General features: G+C 37.4%; 1 protein-coding gene across 3 annotated transcripts in view; it reads left to right on the top strand.

Annotated features, from left to right (window-relative positions):
- Positions 1 to 4,734: 4,734 nt before the first annotated feature.
- LOC136041869 (coatomer subunit beta-like) overlaps positions 4,735 to 17,806 on the top strand; it is a 36,570-nt gene continuing 23,498 nt past the window's right edge. The window contains exons 1-3 of one of the 3 annotated variants that reach the window (XM_065726651.1): positions 4,735 to 5,553; positions 7,496 to 7,647; positions 16,253 to 16,404. Coding sequence is in view for 1 of the 3 variants with exons in the window: in XM_065726650.1 (XP_065582722.1) it covers positions 16,389 to 16,404 (16 nt within the window). In the remaining 2 variants the exon portion in view is untranslated. The remainder of the gene's footprint in view (positions 5,554 to 7,495; positions 7,648 to 16,252; positions 16,405 to 17,806) is intronic. The other 2 variants (XM_065726650.1, XM_065726649.1) reach the window with 2 other exon arrangements.

The raw sequence follows: 17,806 nt of genomic DNA, 5'->3' as shown, positions 1-17,806 counted from the left end.
TGTCGAAAAAGCGTGAAAATCTATTAGTATATAAGCGAAAACGTCAATGCATAGAATAACATTTCCCCTTAAAAGTGAGAAAAATTGAAAAAAGGATTTTGCTCAATTTCCACCTTTCCCAGTGTAAAATTTCCCCTTAAAAGCGTGAAAACCTATTAATTTCCATATATATTGACATTTTGGAGTGGTTTCTATTGCCCCTATTCCCATTACCCCCAATATAAGTCTCTTGCCTTAGGGGAGCCTATGTCTGAGATTTGCTTAGGAATTTCCACTTAAAATTTTATCTTAAAAATTTATTTTTATGCATAAATTTGGCCCTATCTTGGAATATTTTCAGAGGAATTATGGCCCATCCCCCCCAATGTAAAATTCCCCCTTAAAGTTTTATCTATCTAAATTTTGTATCCATGAAAATCTTGCTTAGGAATTATGCCCAATTTCTACCTCTTCCAGTGTAAAATTTTCCCTTAAAATTGTATCCCTGGCAAAAATCATATCCAGGGAAGCATGCAAGAATGTATTTTTCCAAATAAGAACTTTTGTGGAGTCAACTTTTTCTTAGGAATTATGTCCCATCCCTCCCACCCAGTTTAAAATTTCCCCTTAAAATTTTATCTATTTAAATTTCGTATCCATGAAAATCTTGCTTAGGAATTTTGCCCAATTTCCACCTTTTCCAGTGAAGAATTTTCCCCTAAAATTGTATCCATGGCATGGGCATTTTTAAGCTGATTATTAACTTATTCTTTTTCTTAGGGAATGGCTTAAATTCTTGGTGATAAAGTGAATGCTATCCAAAGAGTTATACAAAGAAGTGAATTTGTTTCTTTTCAATTGGTTTGAATTATTTTTTGTTTTACTTGCTGATGAATATTAAATGGCTTATTGGTGTTTTGGAAATATATTCTAAAATAAAATATATTCATAGTTAATCCCAAACTAGGTTGTGTCTACTTTCATCGATCATATCTTCATCTCAAGGAAGTATTGCCATTTTATATTCTCTGGTCTCTATTTTAACAATAGCCATAATTCAGGGTTTTTCTGTGTGGAAATCGGCTGATGTCGACCATAGAGTAAACTTTATTATACAGCAAAATATATTGGGGACTTTAGGCTCGCAGATATACGGAGCCCGTGAAAAAACTCAAAACATTTAGAGTTAATTATTTTTTTAAGTAATTTGAGGAAACAACTGTGAATACTGAAGAAGTCAGTTTTATATGTACATATGCCAATGTTCAGTTCTGCATGTTAATATACCAATGTTCAGTTCATGCATTGCCAGTAAGAACTCAAAACGTATCCACGTCAAGCTTATTATGAGCACGTGACAAAAAAAATAAATGAAATCAAAAATAGATGTAAATCTCATTCGTTGATTGCATTTTTGTCCAAATCGCAAAGCAAAACGACTTAAAATTTACTCCTGGGTGAAATCAACGCCATTTGAATTTTTGTTTCTGAATCACTTTTGTTCGTTCTTCATTATTTTCCCGTAAGCAAAGCCATATCCTAGGAGGGGAGGTTCGGGACCCCCTTCACGTCCCCTTCCCCTAAATTTTGTCTTACCCATAAAAATTAAAATATGTATAGAAACAAGTTTTGGACTCCTTCCATGAAAAGTAACTTAAAAGGGTACCTCACTCTTTACGGGGGGAGCGCTATTGCACCGTTTATGACTAGTACATGACGTCATTGGAATTTTACAGTATAATTTTTAATATTGTGACACTAAGTTTGTGACCTAAATGCACTTTCTTATTTAAGTTAATGACGTCATCATATAATTACCATATCAGTATGAGGAATGGTGACGTCATGTTTGGTATATATATATATGATCCCTTTGGCTGTGGTAATCATTAATTCAGTACATCTTTTACTGTGATAATCTATATAGCGTGCAATGAATATAGCGTATAAATGTTTTGCCATTGGAATTCCAGCCTCTATCGCTGCAATATCAGTTTCCTGGGCTATGAAAAAGCATAAAGAAGCTAAAACGAAGGGAATTAATGCTTCTACTGCATTAACAGAGTCTAAGAAGAAGCCACTTGATATTAAAAGATGTAAACAAGCTAACCCGGACGAATTTAATACTTGCAAAGAAGTAACAGAGTTTAAGAAAAAAATGCTTGACCTATTGGATTCTGAACTATCTTGCTGCATCTGCTATGAGGTATTTGTTGAGCCAGTTAGACTGCCGTGTCTACACGCTTTCTGCGAAGCTTGCGTCCTTCAGAATGAAGAAAACCAAACAAAATGTCCTCTGTGTAGGGCCACGTACACAGTTGGTCGCAAAGATACCCTTTTAGCCGGTTGTATTCAAAACATTATCGAATCTGCTTATAATCCAAATGAAATGATCAAAAGGGATGAACTTGTAGCCGCACGTAAAGATTTGAAAAGTCTGATGATGGAGAGGAAGAAGAAAAAATGGAAAACTAAAATTTTAAAAGGAGTTGATTTTTTGGCTGATCTATTTGTTGTCTGTGTTTTATGTGATAGCAATAGAACGTTCTGGGATCCTGTTTTTGAACTGTTTGAATAAAATTGCTGACTCAAAATTTCTATTAGATGCATTTAGGAACAGTACAACGTGTGTTTGTGTGCGGGGGGGGGGATAGATGCCATTCGATCACTTTGATTCTTAGAAAGAGCACTAGAATTTCTGATTACCAATCGAATGAGCTGCTTCCGAAGTTTCTATGACAGCGCTTTCTATAAAAACCTTCTATACACCAGTGCATAACATACAACCCTTGCCCTGAGGGCTAGGGGGATTTGTTATCCTCAAAGACAAAATTTCTGGACCTTTCAAATCCTTTGAAAAAATAGCTATTAGAATTTTTTATTAGAAGTGTTTGGTAAAAAATTGGGCGTGGGAGAAGGGTTAGTTGCTCTCCAATTACTCTCGACTATTGAAAAGAGTATTAGCCCTTTCAATTTCCGATCGAATGAGCCCTTTTTGATGTTTCTACAACAACTTTTTCTATAAAAACCTGATATGCCCCAAAGTCATAATTAAAAACCTTTGTCTTGGGGGGGGGATTTCATTCTCAAAGCCGTAATTTCCAGACCTTTCAACTACGTTAAACAAAATGGCTATATCAAAAGTCAATGCTAAATCAATGAGCTTGACTAAATCAATGCTTAAATGTTATTTTTGCAGTTAGGGGATTACCGTGAGCATGTAAAAGAAGTATTAGATACATTTATGCATCTATAATTATTAGATACATTTAAGTATTGGATACATTATGTATCTACTAGAAGTATTAGATACATATTAGTTACTCTGACAGGAACAAATTGGATTTTCAGTATAAACTGTATACCGCTTTTATTGCAAAACGAAGATAAATAAATTTAAAAGAGACACTTAGTGATGTCATATACAATTGTAATGGATAGAGCGGGGTCAATAGTCATGTATGTGACATAGCAGAGGGCCATGGTACAGGGTCACAATTATGACCATGAAGCATGGGCGTTCCGAACAATGGAGACAGATTTGCTAGATATTTTCCGGAGAAATTGTAATATACTTGTCAAGTATCTAAAAGAAGTCAAGTTAAAGTTAAACAAACGGAAAGCGAGCAAGTCAGAAAGTTGGACCAAATAATGATGGTTTTAACGAGTTTGATTAGTAAAATACATCCCCATAAGGTCTATTTCACTAAGGCCATGACAAACCCCCCGTTTCCAAGATTTATTCTCCCCGCCTTTTCAACCTTTAAGATCCCGACCTCAATGAACCAACTTCCAGAAAGTCTTTACCCTTCAACCTCTCCCACCAATCCGCGAGAGAAACAGCAAGAGTTTCATTCCTGCATTTGTAAACATTATTAATCGGAGAATTTGTTGTATTGGCTCAGTTTTTTAGTTAATGATCGGTTTTTTAATCTGACAAGTGTCCTTGTTTTTCTCTTTTTTTGAATTAACCCTGTCTGGGGGAGCTTTTTATTCATTTGTTTTTTCAGTGAAGATTCTTTAAAAATAGTATTTTTCAATAAAAGTACTCCTAGAATAGTATTTAAAAAACCGAGGGGGCAAGTATCTAGGGAAAACTCCCCCTCTACAAATTGACGACCCTGACTGGGAACACTGATTTTCAGTTTCAAAGGAACAAAAACAAGAAAATTTTGACAAAAATTACTCTCCAATAAATTATTTTTCCTTCATTAAATTTATGAAAACTTGAATCCTTTTTAAAGTAATCTTTTAACAAATATTATGCGTCTCCATATCTCCTTGCTTTTTTTTTTTTTTTAACTTGACTAAGAACATTGAATCTTACTACAACCTTAGGTACCTGTCTGTTACAGCCCCTATGTTAAGTTTTTCATCCATTGACGCACTGTAGAACCGGTTTCTTTGTTAGTTTCTTTCAGCTAAGCGTGAGAAAAGACAAAGACATCTGGTACAATAAATGGAAAATAAATTATTTGGGCTATATATTTGCACATTATGGGAGAGGTGGGTGTATGACAAGCATTTGGTCAGTGAGAACTTAGGATACAGTTCTTACTTCATAATATACAGAATAATACTGTGCCTAACACATTGTGCCTGTAAAGGTAATTGATATTTCATTTTCTTTCTTTTTCCTTATTATTAAGTTCAGTTGAATTTTTTTGCTGTAATCATAATATTATAAGTTTTATACTTTATACTTATATTTTATACTTATATTTTTACTCTTTACTTTGTATATTGGTTACAGTTGAGTAAAGGTTTCAATCAAAATATCTGGATATTTATCCTTCCTTTTTGTACTAACTGAAAATGTCCTCCATTTTACTTCTTCATATTTTTTCCCCATCGGGCGTAGCCAGTGTAGTCTTTGAAATTATTTTCTATATTTATCATGATTTCCTTGCGCATAACATAGTTATATATGTACTTTTTTTTATTTTTGTGTTAGGTGATACTTTTCAAAACTGTATCCTAGAAATAGCAACAATCGGAGATTTGAAACTTGTAGGAAAGCCCTCTTCTTTCGTTTTGTCTCCTCATGATTATATCACCATTAAAGATTTCACGGTATTTAGATATAGCTTTGATGATACAAACAAAGCTATTGTTGGAGTTTATTTTTTTTTTTTTATGGCACTTGGTATTAACCAAGTGACATATAGCGATCGCAAATTCTGTCAGTCTGTCGGTCTGTCCCGGTTTTGCTAATTTAGGCACATCCAGGTAAACTAGGGCAATTAAATTTGGCAGGAATATCAGGGACCGGACCAGATTAAACTAGAAAAGGTCGTTACTAATCCGGTTGAATTTTACCTATTTTATTTTCTTACAGTTTATGATGTGGGTGGCTCTCAATCAGATCGAAATATTATCATTATTAATGATATTCATGTTGATATCAAGGATTACATTGTTCCAGCTGCGTGTAATCTTGAGGACTTCAGGCAAATGCGGGCCGATTTTGAATGGGAAAATAAGTTCACTGTGAACACTACTCTTACTGACCTGCACAAATATATAGAAAATTTGCTTGGATCTACCAATATGAAGTGCTTGACACCAGCAAAGGTTTTCCCTTTATCTTTTCTTCTTTTTCTTTCTTTGGACTTTTAGCACATCATGTCTAATTAAACCTGTAGGCATGGTTTATTTTGCGTATTTGTCTATGTAATAATGTTGTTGTTGAATTTTAACTGAGAAAATAGCATTCAATTGCTAGGGTCTTGGTTGGACAAGAAATTTCCAAGCATTCTTGGAAGGTTTTTGAAAGGTTGAGATGGCTAGGACGCGTTTTGTAGATAAAGGATTTCAGATTGCAAAGATTGTCTTTTTCTGCCATCCATCTAGGACCAAAGGAAAAGCAGGTCATCCCCGAGTTGGAGATCGTAAGGAAGGATTTAAAGGAAATTTGTACTGCTTAGGAGGAGGTAGAGGGGGAAGCTTTGGATAGAGCGGGATAGAAGAAGAGCGTGTGAAGCTGTGTTTGTTTAAGGTGGCTAGGTGCCATTGTGAGCCCTTAGTAGTGGTAGCAGTAGTACCATGTTGTTGTTTTTTTTGTATATAACGTGTTACCATTTTTGGGTAGCTATAAGTCTTATTTATCGTAGAATTAATGAAAGGGAACATGAACTTGAATGAATAACATCTATTATTACTAAATTGAATAAAAAGAAACGAGCTTAAGTAAACTACGTTACTTTTATTGACAAAATTGTAATCCAACCTGACTATTCACAGATAGGGTTAATGGGGGATCCTGGAGGACTGGCTTATTTTATTAGTCATATAAGTTTACAAGCTCTCCATGCTTGATTAGGGGCTAAAATTGAGAAACATGGGCATAAATTCAAGAATATCATCCTATCAGGTAGTGCCCTTTTAGTTCCAGCTCCTGGGTTGAACATTTACTATTTTGTTTTAATTTTTTCTTTTTATGGCGCACAACAAAGGCCTTCAATTTTCTTTTTTTTATTAACCTCGTAATATTTATTAACTGGAAGCCAACTGAGCCTAACAATTGCATCTTCTTAACTTTTAATATAAATAAAGACGGCAGTTTTATTTCCCTTACTCTCTTGTCTTTTAGTTTAGTAATAAAGCGAAGCAAATGCTGAGATATGGGCTTCTTAAGTTGAATAAGCGCCACAGACTGTAATTCATAATTTTAACAAAACTTTTCAAATAAACTTTGTTCTCATGGTAATCCTATTGTCATTACAGTTAAGCTATTTTTTAGCTATGGGGTTTTTATGGATTTTGATAGTCTTAATGACAAAACAAAGATTCAGTTCAGTAATGCTTAACCTTCGTATTGTCAATAACAACTGATTGATTATCATTTTATCGATTCATCTCTTTTGCTATTTACATGGCAATATATGTGAATTACTATTTAGTATTATTTTAAGTAGATGTAACGAAAAATCTATCTCCATAGTATGTCAGTAGTATAATAAATTCGTTACTTTATTAGTAGAGCATTATCTAATTCCGTGGTTCGTACCAAGGATTTTCCGTAAATAGTTGCTATTGCAAGGAAAATATAAATGACAGTCCTTTTCAAGCTGTCAATTTCAGACATCTGTATATTTTATGGCCCAATAATTCCTGTATTTGCTGAATTCACACAGCTCTAATATACTCCTCATATACAAGATACAGGTTTAAACAACTTCTTATCTTGGTCATCATTATGATATTTTTGAGAAGCGTATTTCTAGACTAACCTATTCAGGCCATATCCTGTAATAGCTGGGTGGATTGATACTCTACTTGGCAATACGGTGTCAAGGGATCGATTTCAGCTGTCGTATGGCTGGATGACAGGCTTGCTACCAGTTCCTGTGAAAAAGATCGAGCAACCAAAACGTCTATTTTACGCCCTATGTGTCATCAGTGACTCAGGAGGGTTCTCTCCTATTTAGCACTCTTTTGCCGTGACTAGGGCTATCTCAACTGTTCCTAAATAGCTCCTTAAAAAAGGAAAATGTCTGTTTTTCCCTTTTTATAGACTTCAGCAGGAGATTGCAATATGGTGGCAGCCAATTTGTATACCAAGTCAATTTTTGGAGAAGATACTCTTGCAAACGTCAACATGAGAAGCCGTTAGGTGAGAACAATGGTTCTATTGTAGGACACATTCGAATTTGTGCAAAAACTCAGGTATTGTTCTTCTTGGCCTTTCTTTTTATTCTCTTTTTTTCCTGTCGTCTATCAGTTTATTTATAAGTCGTGCCATAAATATTGGTACTAGTCTAGATATTAAATGTAGTTGATAAAAGTACAAACTGAGCGCAGCAGTTATGTTGGTATTACCGACTTATCGACATGTATACTAAAACGCGCCAAAACATTCCAGTCTGGTTTGAGTTGTTACTATGGAGTGAGCAGGCAAAATGAACCGTGTTGCTCTGGTTGCTCTTCGTAAATTTGGAATAGAAAGAGTTCGTATGTTTGTGATACTACAACTGTTTAACATTACGCGTTTTTTGTGCATAAAGATAAGATATATTTTCAAAAAGCTATCACCAGCTATATAGCGCCGAATTCGCTTTATATGTCAGTTAAAGTTAAAAAAAAAATTCAAATCAGTTCATTAAGTCAAACACTTAAGATTAAAAAAATTAAAAGGGCAAAATTATCAAAGATAAAGAGCGAATCAGTAAACTTGACAATTCAATTACAAAAACATTGCAATAAATCAAAAATAAAAACGACAATAGAGGAAAAGGGGATTTTGGCAAGGACACAATTATGAATTATTATTAAGGTGCTCTAGAATAAAGGGGATAAAACTTTTACGAAACCTGTCTGTAACAGCATGGATCGGGGAGTAAATTGGGATTGCTAAGGAGGCTGACCGGAGGAGTCGAGTTCTAACCTAAAAAAATCTAACCTACCCCCCCCCCCACCCAAAAAAAAAGAAAAACTGCATAACCTAGCATTACGTATTCAACGCCAATTATACATTGTCATATTGATTTTAAGCAATTAGAAAGTCAATATCAGAGGAAGCACCATAGCGTTCCCTAAAGTAAAGAGTCATAAGGTTTCAATGTTTTATTATTTATTAATTATTATTCTTTTTTCTAGAGGTATTTCACACGAAAAAACGTTAGAATAAACTTTGGTGGGCCTCATTTGATTGGAAATCGGAAGTTCTTTTGCCCCTTTTAAAATTCGAAAGTGATGGGAGAGAAGCTAGCCCCTCCCCCTGACGCCCTCTTTTCTCCAAATGCATCCAACCGATATTTTTACAGAGTCATTTTGTTATAATAGTCCAGAGGTCAAATAAGTATGCCTCCAAGGTTGACAAAACCCCCACAGCCTGGGGGAAAAGGGTTGCAAATTATGCGAGTTGCCAATTGTTTATAATATAAGCTTTTCGTGGAAGGGGTGATCGTTTAAACTTTGGAAGAGGCTCATTAGATGGGTAATCGAAGGTTCTAGCTCCCTTTTTAAGTGTCAAAAGTAATCGGAGGGCAACCAGCCCCCCTCTTCCCCAACATCGTTTTCTCCCTGGTGCATCCGATCAAAACTTTAAAATGGCCACTTTGTTCAAAATAGTTCAAAGACCAAATAAGTATGCATCCAGAATCGACCCCTCCTCCAGCTCTCGGGACTATAAATTATGCTAGTTGCCGATTGATAAGATATAAGTTTTTTATGGAATGCGTCGTTGAATATACTTTGGAGGGGACTAATTCGATTGGAAATTGATAACACCGCTGCCCTTTTTAAAAATCAAAAGTGATCGGAGGACAACCAGCCACCACAACCCCCCTCCCCTCCATCCCCATCACCAAGCCCTTTTTCTCCAAATGTATCCGAACAAAACTTTCATATAGCCATTTTGTTCAAAATAGTCCAGCAGTTAAATGATCATAGCTCAGGAGTTGGGAAAGCTCCCTCAGCCCCGGGGCAACGGTTGTAAACTATGTAAGTTATCCATTGTTAACATAAAGGTATTTATGGAAGGGGTGATCATATAAACTTCGAAGGAGGCTCGTTCAACTGAAAATTGAAAGTTATGATACCCTTTGTAAGAGTCAAAAGTGATCGGAGAGTAACTAGTCCTTCCCCCTCCCACGCCGTCTCTTCCCCAATTGCATCCGATCAAAGTTTTGATGTAGCCATTTTTGTAAAAAATAGCCCAAAGGTCAAATAACTACGCCTCTAGTGTTGACAAACCCCTCAAAACCTGGAGGCAAGGGCTTGGATTTATGCAAGTGTCCCATTGTTAACATATATGGTTTTTATGGAAGAGGTGGCCGTATAAACTTTGGAAGAAGCACATTTGATTGTAAATTTAAAGTCTTTGCTCCCTTTTCAAGAGTCAAAGGTGATTGGAGGGCAACCAGCCATGCATCTGGTGTTGACAACCTCCTCCTCCCCAGCCTCCGGGACAAAGGCTTTAAGTTACGCTAGTTGCCTGTTTCTAATATATAAGGTTTATATGGAAAGGGTGGTCATACAGAATTTGTAGGGGGTCATTCAATTAGGAATTGAAAATTCCAGTGTCCTGTTAATAGTCGAGTGATGGGAGGACAACCACAACCCACAAGAACTTTTTTCCCAAATGTACCCGATAAAAGTTTTGAGATAGCCAATTTGTTTAAAATAGTGCAAGAGGTCAAATAGCTATCCCTCAGGGTTGATCCCCCTTCCTTGCTCTTTTAATGTGACCCCTCTCCTCGACAAAGGTCGAAATTTCGTAATTTTTTTTTCTAACTAGTCAAAAGGTCTAATAGCTATGCCTCTAGGGATGCCATGCCCTCTTCAGCCTCGGATGAAGGAGTGTAAGTTATGCAGTCTATCCTTTGCTTACAGCAATGATTTATCATTAGGAAAAGGAAATCTGTCTTATCAAAAAGGCAGATCTTAAGTACCGCAGAGGGTATTAAGTTCAAACTATAAGGAAACGATTAGGTAGAAGTATTATTATGGTTGGAGGGCTGTCAGAACCCCTCCCATGCCCTTTTTATCTGCCCTGTCTCCAAAAAAAATTCGATCAAAATTTTAAAATAGCTAGCTTGACCAGAATGCTTTAAATGTTAACTATGCCTGTGGGGATGTCATAACCCTCCAGAATTTTGAAGATGAATTCCAGAAACAATCATATTATGCCAGGTGCATGCTAACTGTCAAAAGAGCTTATCAGTAAAATTTCAGGAACGACTGAGGGTATTTTAAGGCTCATTTGTCTTAGACAAATGATTAGAGAGCTAATTATGAAGCCATTTATAAATTATGCTTTATATTCACTTTTTATAAGTATAACTTTTATTCGATTTTATTATTTTCCAGGGGGAAATTATTAGCTCTGTCAGTGTTCAAGACTTCTATGGCTACAAAACGACAGTTCTTTAAGGTTTCTTTATTGTTTAGATTTTTGTTAAGGTTTTTTTTTTGGGAACAGAATAGGATATGAGGAGCCATCTAGACCCCCTTCTACTAAGGCGAATGAGCCTTAAAATTTAAATATATGTAAACACATGTTTTCTTACCTATTATGAAAAGTTCCAGCAGTTTTTTTTCTTTTTTTTTGAAATTTAATAATGGTGGAAAATTTTTGCTGTCGTATTTTTATGCTCATCAAATAAAAATGCAATGATGTGAGGCATTTGATATGCCACCATTTCGATGACTTGCCGATCGCTCGTAATAATAAAAGTTGGTGGGGCGTTTCGATATGAATTTACGCTAAAGCTTCGACTCATGTTTTGTAGCTAGAAATATAAATTCAGTCGTAACGAAAGGTTTGAATGCTGAACTAAATCCTAGTGTTCGGATTTTTCTAGAATAAATTGTATTATCATCTCCCTAAATATTTTGCTTGTCCTAGCGAAATATTTTGAAGTGATTGATTGTAAAATCAAAGTGTACGAAGTTCTGATCAGTGTGGCGTCAACAAGTGGAGTTTCACCGCTGTATCAAATTATGTCTTGATAAAATAAAGTCAAGAGGAAGCCTGGCTGATTAAATTCCTTTTTCCGGAAAAAGTAAATTTTCTATAAAAATGAAAAATAATAAAAACTTCTACCACTGAGTCATAATAAACATCAGAATGATTTGGGCGTGTTTATTATTTTTTTAGATGTAAATTTACCTAATTTCAGAGTGTAATACATTTAAAGACAGATCCTTCGTGTGGAAATTCAGAAGTAAATACATTAACAAGGAAAAAATTTTGTGGATGATTTTCACAAAATGACTGGTAATATTATAACAGAAATTAGAAATTTGTCTTCTTTGCTAGTTTTGTTAATATTTTGTAAAGTTATTCCATTTGGTAACTGGACCATTCTAATATCCAGTTTAGTCTAGACCTAATAACAATATTTGTTGATCCTAAGCTGTCAGCATGCTGCTTATCAGATGGCAAAACAGTTTTTATAATTCACTTTTTTGTTAGTTTGACAGTATGGGTTTCATCCAACAAAAACTTTTAAAGGGTGGCCCTGGCTGGTGTATAAAGTTTTTGCTTAATTCTATCTGATTAAGAATAGCAAGACAGACGTCCCAAAAGGTGTGTTTAGGTACATGTTATTGTGTTACCTCTCAGCGGTATATTGGCATACACTCTTTGTCATTTCCCAATAAAATGGTTTCGTTTACCGCTACTAAGGGAATCCTTGTTAGTTTCTTTTCCTCCGCTGACTAATATGCTTAAGTCAAGCGGGTCGTCTCGCCTGAGCTGAGGCCGGGGGGATTTCATAAACTGACAGGGTCATTCGTTTTTCAAACCAATCACCAAAGTCACCTGATCATCACAAACCCAGTAATGCCAGCATGCCTGTTGGAGTCAACAGTTCAACATCAAATAAACCAATTTCCTACTACCAAAGTCATAGTAGTCCATTCCTGTGACAAAAGGCTGTCAGTCAAAGTGTTTTAGCCAAGAAGAATTGGATTTTCATCCTCATTGGGCCCTTATATACTCTGTACACCCATAATGTGTAACACCTCCTTTAAGTTCCACCAAAAAGGAGCTCAGGTACCATTACCCAGTTGGGTGACAAGTAAAAGGGTGATCCACAAGAGGCATAGCCCTGGGCCTTGTCTTACTTGATGAGATCACTTGCACTCCTTGTACTATTGATTCCCTTAACCAATAGCCCACAACAAAGAGGCAAATGAGACCAGTAAGCGAGACCAAATACCTCTCACCAAATCCTCTCAACATAAACAGTTGACACAAAACTTGACGAGATCGCTTGCATCCTCTATAGGCGTTGACATCAACGGCCCTATAGAAGCAAGGAGCCTCGCTGTGACGGTACCCAAATACCGTATGATAAAAACATCCGTCTCTCAGCCAGACGTAGTCCAAGCTCAAAGGCTGGACATGCAATTTGCATTCAAAATATAGACGTTCCATGTGTCCTGCAGTTCGCATGGAATCAGGCGTCTAGCTGCGTTCGTCTTCGTAATGTGAGCCAAGTGATTCATCCTCCGGGGTCATTCTAATGAATGTTTCAAATTCTCCCCCAAACAAGGCCAATGCAATTGCACCCTTGCACACCTCAAGCCATACTCTATTGGGGCAAGCTCACCTTCACTCCCTTTAGTCTCGCGGAGTGGTATATCCATGATCCTTGAATCACAGAGCCACTCTAGTCCCCAATATGACTATTTTTCACTACGAATTCACACGTAGAAAATATACATCGAGATGTCAAGAGCATGATGGCATATTGCTTGCAAAATCGATGCTACATTAGTGTAGTCGCAGTGCAAGACTTTGGCTCACCCGAGGACTTCCGCGCATCTCTTTTGACCAAGCCAATCCCTTCGTCTTGCACCACTTGGGCCCTCAGAAAGGGTAAAGAGTGCTTCCCGGGCCCCACCAAAATGTTGCTGGGGCAGCAACTACCACAGTGTTAGTAATCGAATGTCCATTATTTTTCAGATGGCATGACTTTGGCCCTCGTACACAACTCAAGATGTGTCACAAGCTTTGCAGGCTGTCGTTTCCTCACAAGAGCCCCCGTTTGCAAAAGCAAGGTCCAAATCTAGTTGTGCTGCCAAAAATCCCACTACCATCCTAGAATAATGGCCACAGATACCAAGACCTTGAGACAATAACCCAGTATATCATCTCGAGATCCCCCACACAAACATAGGCAGCAAGACTCACCTCAGTGTTGGGTTTGTCTCAACAGGGACGTCAAAGTAATTCCATTGACTTGGCTACCTTCACAAGCTTTGCATGCTCCCACTCTTCTGAGAGCCCCCACTACAGAGCTAGTTCAAGTCCTCAAAGTCAGTCAATGGTCTCACCGATTCTCCATTAAATCAACAAACTAAACTTTTTAGGCAAATCCACCACAATGGACTGCTGTCAAAGCCCACCATTCCTCAAGACTCCGTTGAGCACTCCATTATTCAACGAAGTGCCCCCATGAATGATGCTGCACAAGGGTACCACCCCCTCACAATAGGCAAAACCTACTTGTGCACCTCAAACATCAAACACGGGGACGTGTATCAATAACAACAATTCGGAAAAAACTACTGACCACACATGGCCATAAAGTCTCCTTCTCGTTTATCAAACGCTAATGATCCTTCCGCAGGTTCACCTACGGAAACTTTGTTACGGCTTTTACTTCCTCTAAAGGATCAACTTTGAACAACTTTCAACCACACCACGAGCGGCCCGGAGGCTGCCCTGGCGAGTCGTCCGAAGTTCTCACTAAATCATTCAATCGGTAGTAGCGACGGGCGATGTGAACAAAAGGCAGGGACGTAATCGACGCAAGCTAATGACTTGCACCTACTAGGGATCCCTGGTTCATGGGGATCCTTGCAGTCCCCAATCCCAACCACGGAAGAAGTTCAGCGGTTACCCGGTCATCTCGGACAGGGAGGACGCGCTGATTCTTCCATTTTAGCGCGCGTGCAGCCCAGGACATCTAACGGCATCACAGACCTGTTATTGCTCACTCTCATATGGCTAGACGCCACTTGTCCCTCTAAGAAGAGCGATCCACCACTAGGATCCATCATCTATTTAGCAGGCTAGAGTCTCGTTCGTTATTGGAATTAACCAGACAAATCGCTCCACCAACTAAGAACGGCCATGCACCACCACCCACTGAACCAAGAAAGAGCTCTCAATCTGTCAATCCTTCCAGTGTCCGGGCCTGGTGAGGTTTCCCGTGTTGAGTCAAATTAAGCCGCAGGCTCCACTCCTGGTGGTGGACTTCGTCAATTCCTTTAAGTTTCAGCTTTGCAACCATACCTCCCCCGGAACCCAAACACTTTGGTTTCCCGGAAGCTGCCCGCGGAGTCATTCAAGTAACGTCCGCGGATCGCTGGTTGGCATCGTTTATGGTTAGAACTAAGGCGGTATCTGATCGCCTTCGAACCTTTAACTTTCGTTCTTGATTAATGAAAACATTCTTGGCAAATGCTTTCGCAGTTGTTCGTCTTGCGACGGTCCAAGAATTTCACCTCTAGCGTCGCAGTACGACAATCCAACCTGACTATTCATAGATGGGGTTAATGGGGAATCCTGGAGGACTAGCTCATTTTATTAGTCTTATAAGTTTGCAAGCTCTCCAGGCTTGATTAGGGGCTAAAATTGAGAAACGGGCATAAATTGAAGAATATCATCCTATCAGGTAGTGCCCTTTTAGTTCCAGTTCCTGGGTTGAACATTTACTATTTTGTTTTAGTTCTATCTTTTTATGGCCCACAACAAAGGCCTTCAATTTTCTTTTTTTTTTATTAACCTCGTAATATTTATTAAGTGGAAGCCAACTGAGCCTAACAATTGCATCTTCTTAACTTTTAATATAAATAAAGACGACAGTTTTATTTCCCTTACTCTCTTGTCTTTTTGTTAAGTATTAAAGCGAAGCAAATGCTGAGATATGGGCTTCTTAAGTTGAATAAGCGCCACAGACTGTAATTCATAATTTTAATAAAACTTTTCAAATAGACTTTGTTCTCATGGCAATTGATTGATTACAGGTAAGTTATTTTTAGCTATGGGGCTGTTATTGATTTTGAAAGTCTTAACGACAAAACGAAGATTCAGTTCAATAATGCTTAACCTTCGTATCGTCAATAAGTACTGATTGTTTATCATTTTATCGATTCATCTCTTTAGCTATTTACATGGCAATATACTTGAATTACTATTTAGTATTATTTTGAGTAGATGTAACGAAAAATCTCTCTCCATAGTATGTCAGTAGTATAGTAAATTCGTTACTTTATTAATAGATCATTATCTAATTCCATGGTTAGTACCAAAGATTTGCCGTAAATAGTTTCTACTGCAAGGAAAATATAAATGGCAGTCCTTTTCAAGCTGTCAATTTCAAACATCTGTGTATTTTATGGCACAACAATTCCTGCATTTGCTGAATTCACACAGCTCTAATATACTCCTCATATACAAGATATAGGTTTAAACAACTTCTTATCTTGGTGATCATTATGATATTTTTGAGAATCGTATTTCTAGACTAACCTATTCAGGCCATATCCTGTAATAGCAGGGTGTATTGATACTCTACTTGGCAATACGTTGTCAAGGGATCGATTTCAGCTGTCGCATGGCTGGATGACAGGCTTGTTACCAGTTCCTGTGAAAAAGATTGAGCAACCAAACGTCTATTTTACGCCCTATGTGTCATCAGTGACTCAGGAGAGTTTTCTTCTATTCAGCACTCTTTTGCCGAGACTAGGGCTATCTCAACTGTTCCTAAATAGCTCCTTAAAAAAGAAAATGTCTGTTTTTCCCTTTTTATAGACTTTAGCTGGAGATTGCAATATGGTGGCAGCCAATTTGTATACCAAGTCAATTTTTGGAGAAGATACTCTTGCAAACGTCAACATGAGAAGCCGTTAGGTGAGAACAATGGTTCTATTGTGTGACACATTCGAATATGTGCAAAAACTCAGGTATTGTTCTTCTTGGTCTTCCTTTTTATTCTCTTTTTTTTTCTGTCGTCTATCAGTTTATTTATAAGTCCTGCTATAAATATTGGTACTAGTCTAGATATTAAATGTAGTTGATAAAAGTACGACTGTGTCAAAAGTAATCAAATAACGTGATCAAAAGTCAAAAATTAATCAAAAAGTCGAATAACTAAATCAAAAAGTCAAATAACTAAATCAAATAACTAATCAAGAAGTCAAAAAGTAATCAAATAACGTAATCAAAAGTCAAAAAGTAATCAAAAGTCAAATAACTATGCCTCCAAGGTTGATAAAACCCCCACAGCCTGGGGGACAAGGGTTGCAAATTATGTGAGTTGCCAATTGTTTATAATATAAGCTGTTCGTGGAAGGGGGGATCGTATAAACTTTGGAAGAGGTTCATTAGATGGGAAATCGAAGGTTCTAGCTCCCTTTTTAAGTTGCAAAAGTAATCGGAGGGCAACCAGCCCTCCTCTTCCCCAACATCGTTTTCTCCCTGATGCATCCGATCAAAACTTTAAAATGGCCACTTTGTTCAAAATACTTCAAAGGCCAAACAAGTATGCATCCATAATCGACCCCCCAGCTCTCGGGACAAGGACTATAAATTATGTTAGTTGCCGATTGATAAGATATAAGTTTGTTATGGAATGCGTCGTTAAATATACTTTGGAGGGGACTAATTCGTTTGGAAATCGATAACACCGCTGCCCTTTTAAAAATGAAAAGTGATCGGAGGACAACCAGCCACCACAACCCCCCTCCCTCCCCATCACCAAGCCCTTTTTCCCCAAATGTATGCGAACAAAACTTTCATATAGCCATTTTGTTCAAAATAGTCCAGCAGTTAAATGATCATAGCTCAGGAGTTGGCAAAGCTCCCTCAGCCCTGGGGCAACGGCTGTAAACTATGCAAGTTATCCATTGTTAACATAAATGTTTTTATGGAAGGGGTGATAATATAAACTTCGAAGGAGGCTCGTTCAACTGAAAATTGAAAGTTATGATACCCTTTGTAAGAGTCAAAAGTGATCGGAGAGTAACAAGTCCTTCCCCCTCCCACGCCGTCTCTTCCCCATTTGCTTCCGATCAAAGTTTTGATATAGCCATTTTTGTAAAAAAAATAGTCCAAAGGTCAAATAACTGTGCCTCTAGTGTTGACAAACCCCCCACAGCCTGGAGGCAAGGGCTTGGATTTATGCAAGTGTCCCATTGTTAACATATAAGGTTTTTATGGAAGAGGTGGTCGTATAAACTTTGGAAGAAGCACATTTGATTGTAAATTTAAAGTTTTTGCTCTCTTTTTAAGAGTCAAAAGTGATTGGAGGGCAACCAGCTATGCATCTGGTGTTGACAACCTCCTCCTTCCCAGCCTCCGGGACAA

This window comes from Artemia franciscana, unplaced genomic scaffold, assembly GCF_032884065.1.
Source record: "Artemia franciscana unplaced genomic scaffold, ASM3288406v1 PGA_scaffold_47, whole genome shotgun sequence".
In the NCBI taxonomy this organism is placed as follows: domain Eukaryota; kingdom Metazoa; phylum Arthropoda; class Branchiopoda; order Anostraca; family Artemiidae; genus Artemia; species Artemia franciscana.
Note: the sequence above shows the minus strand (reverse complement) of the source record. Positions and strands in the feature narration are given on the sequence as shown.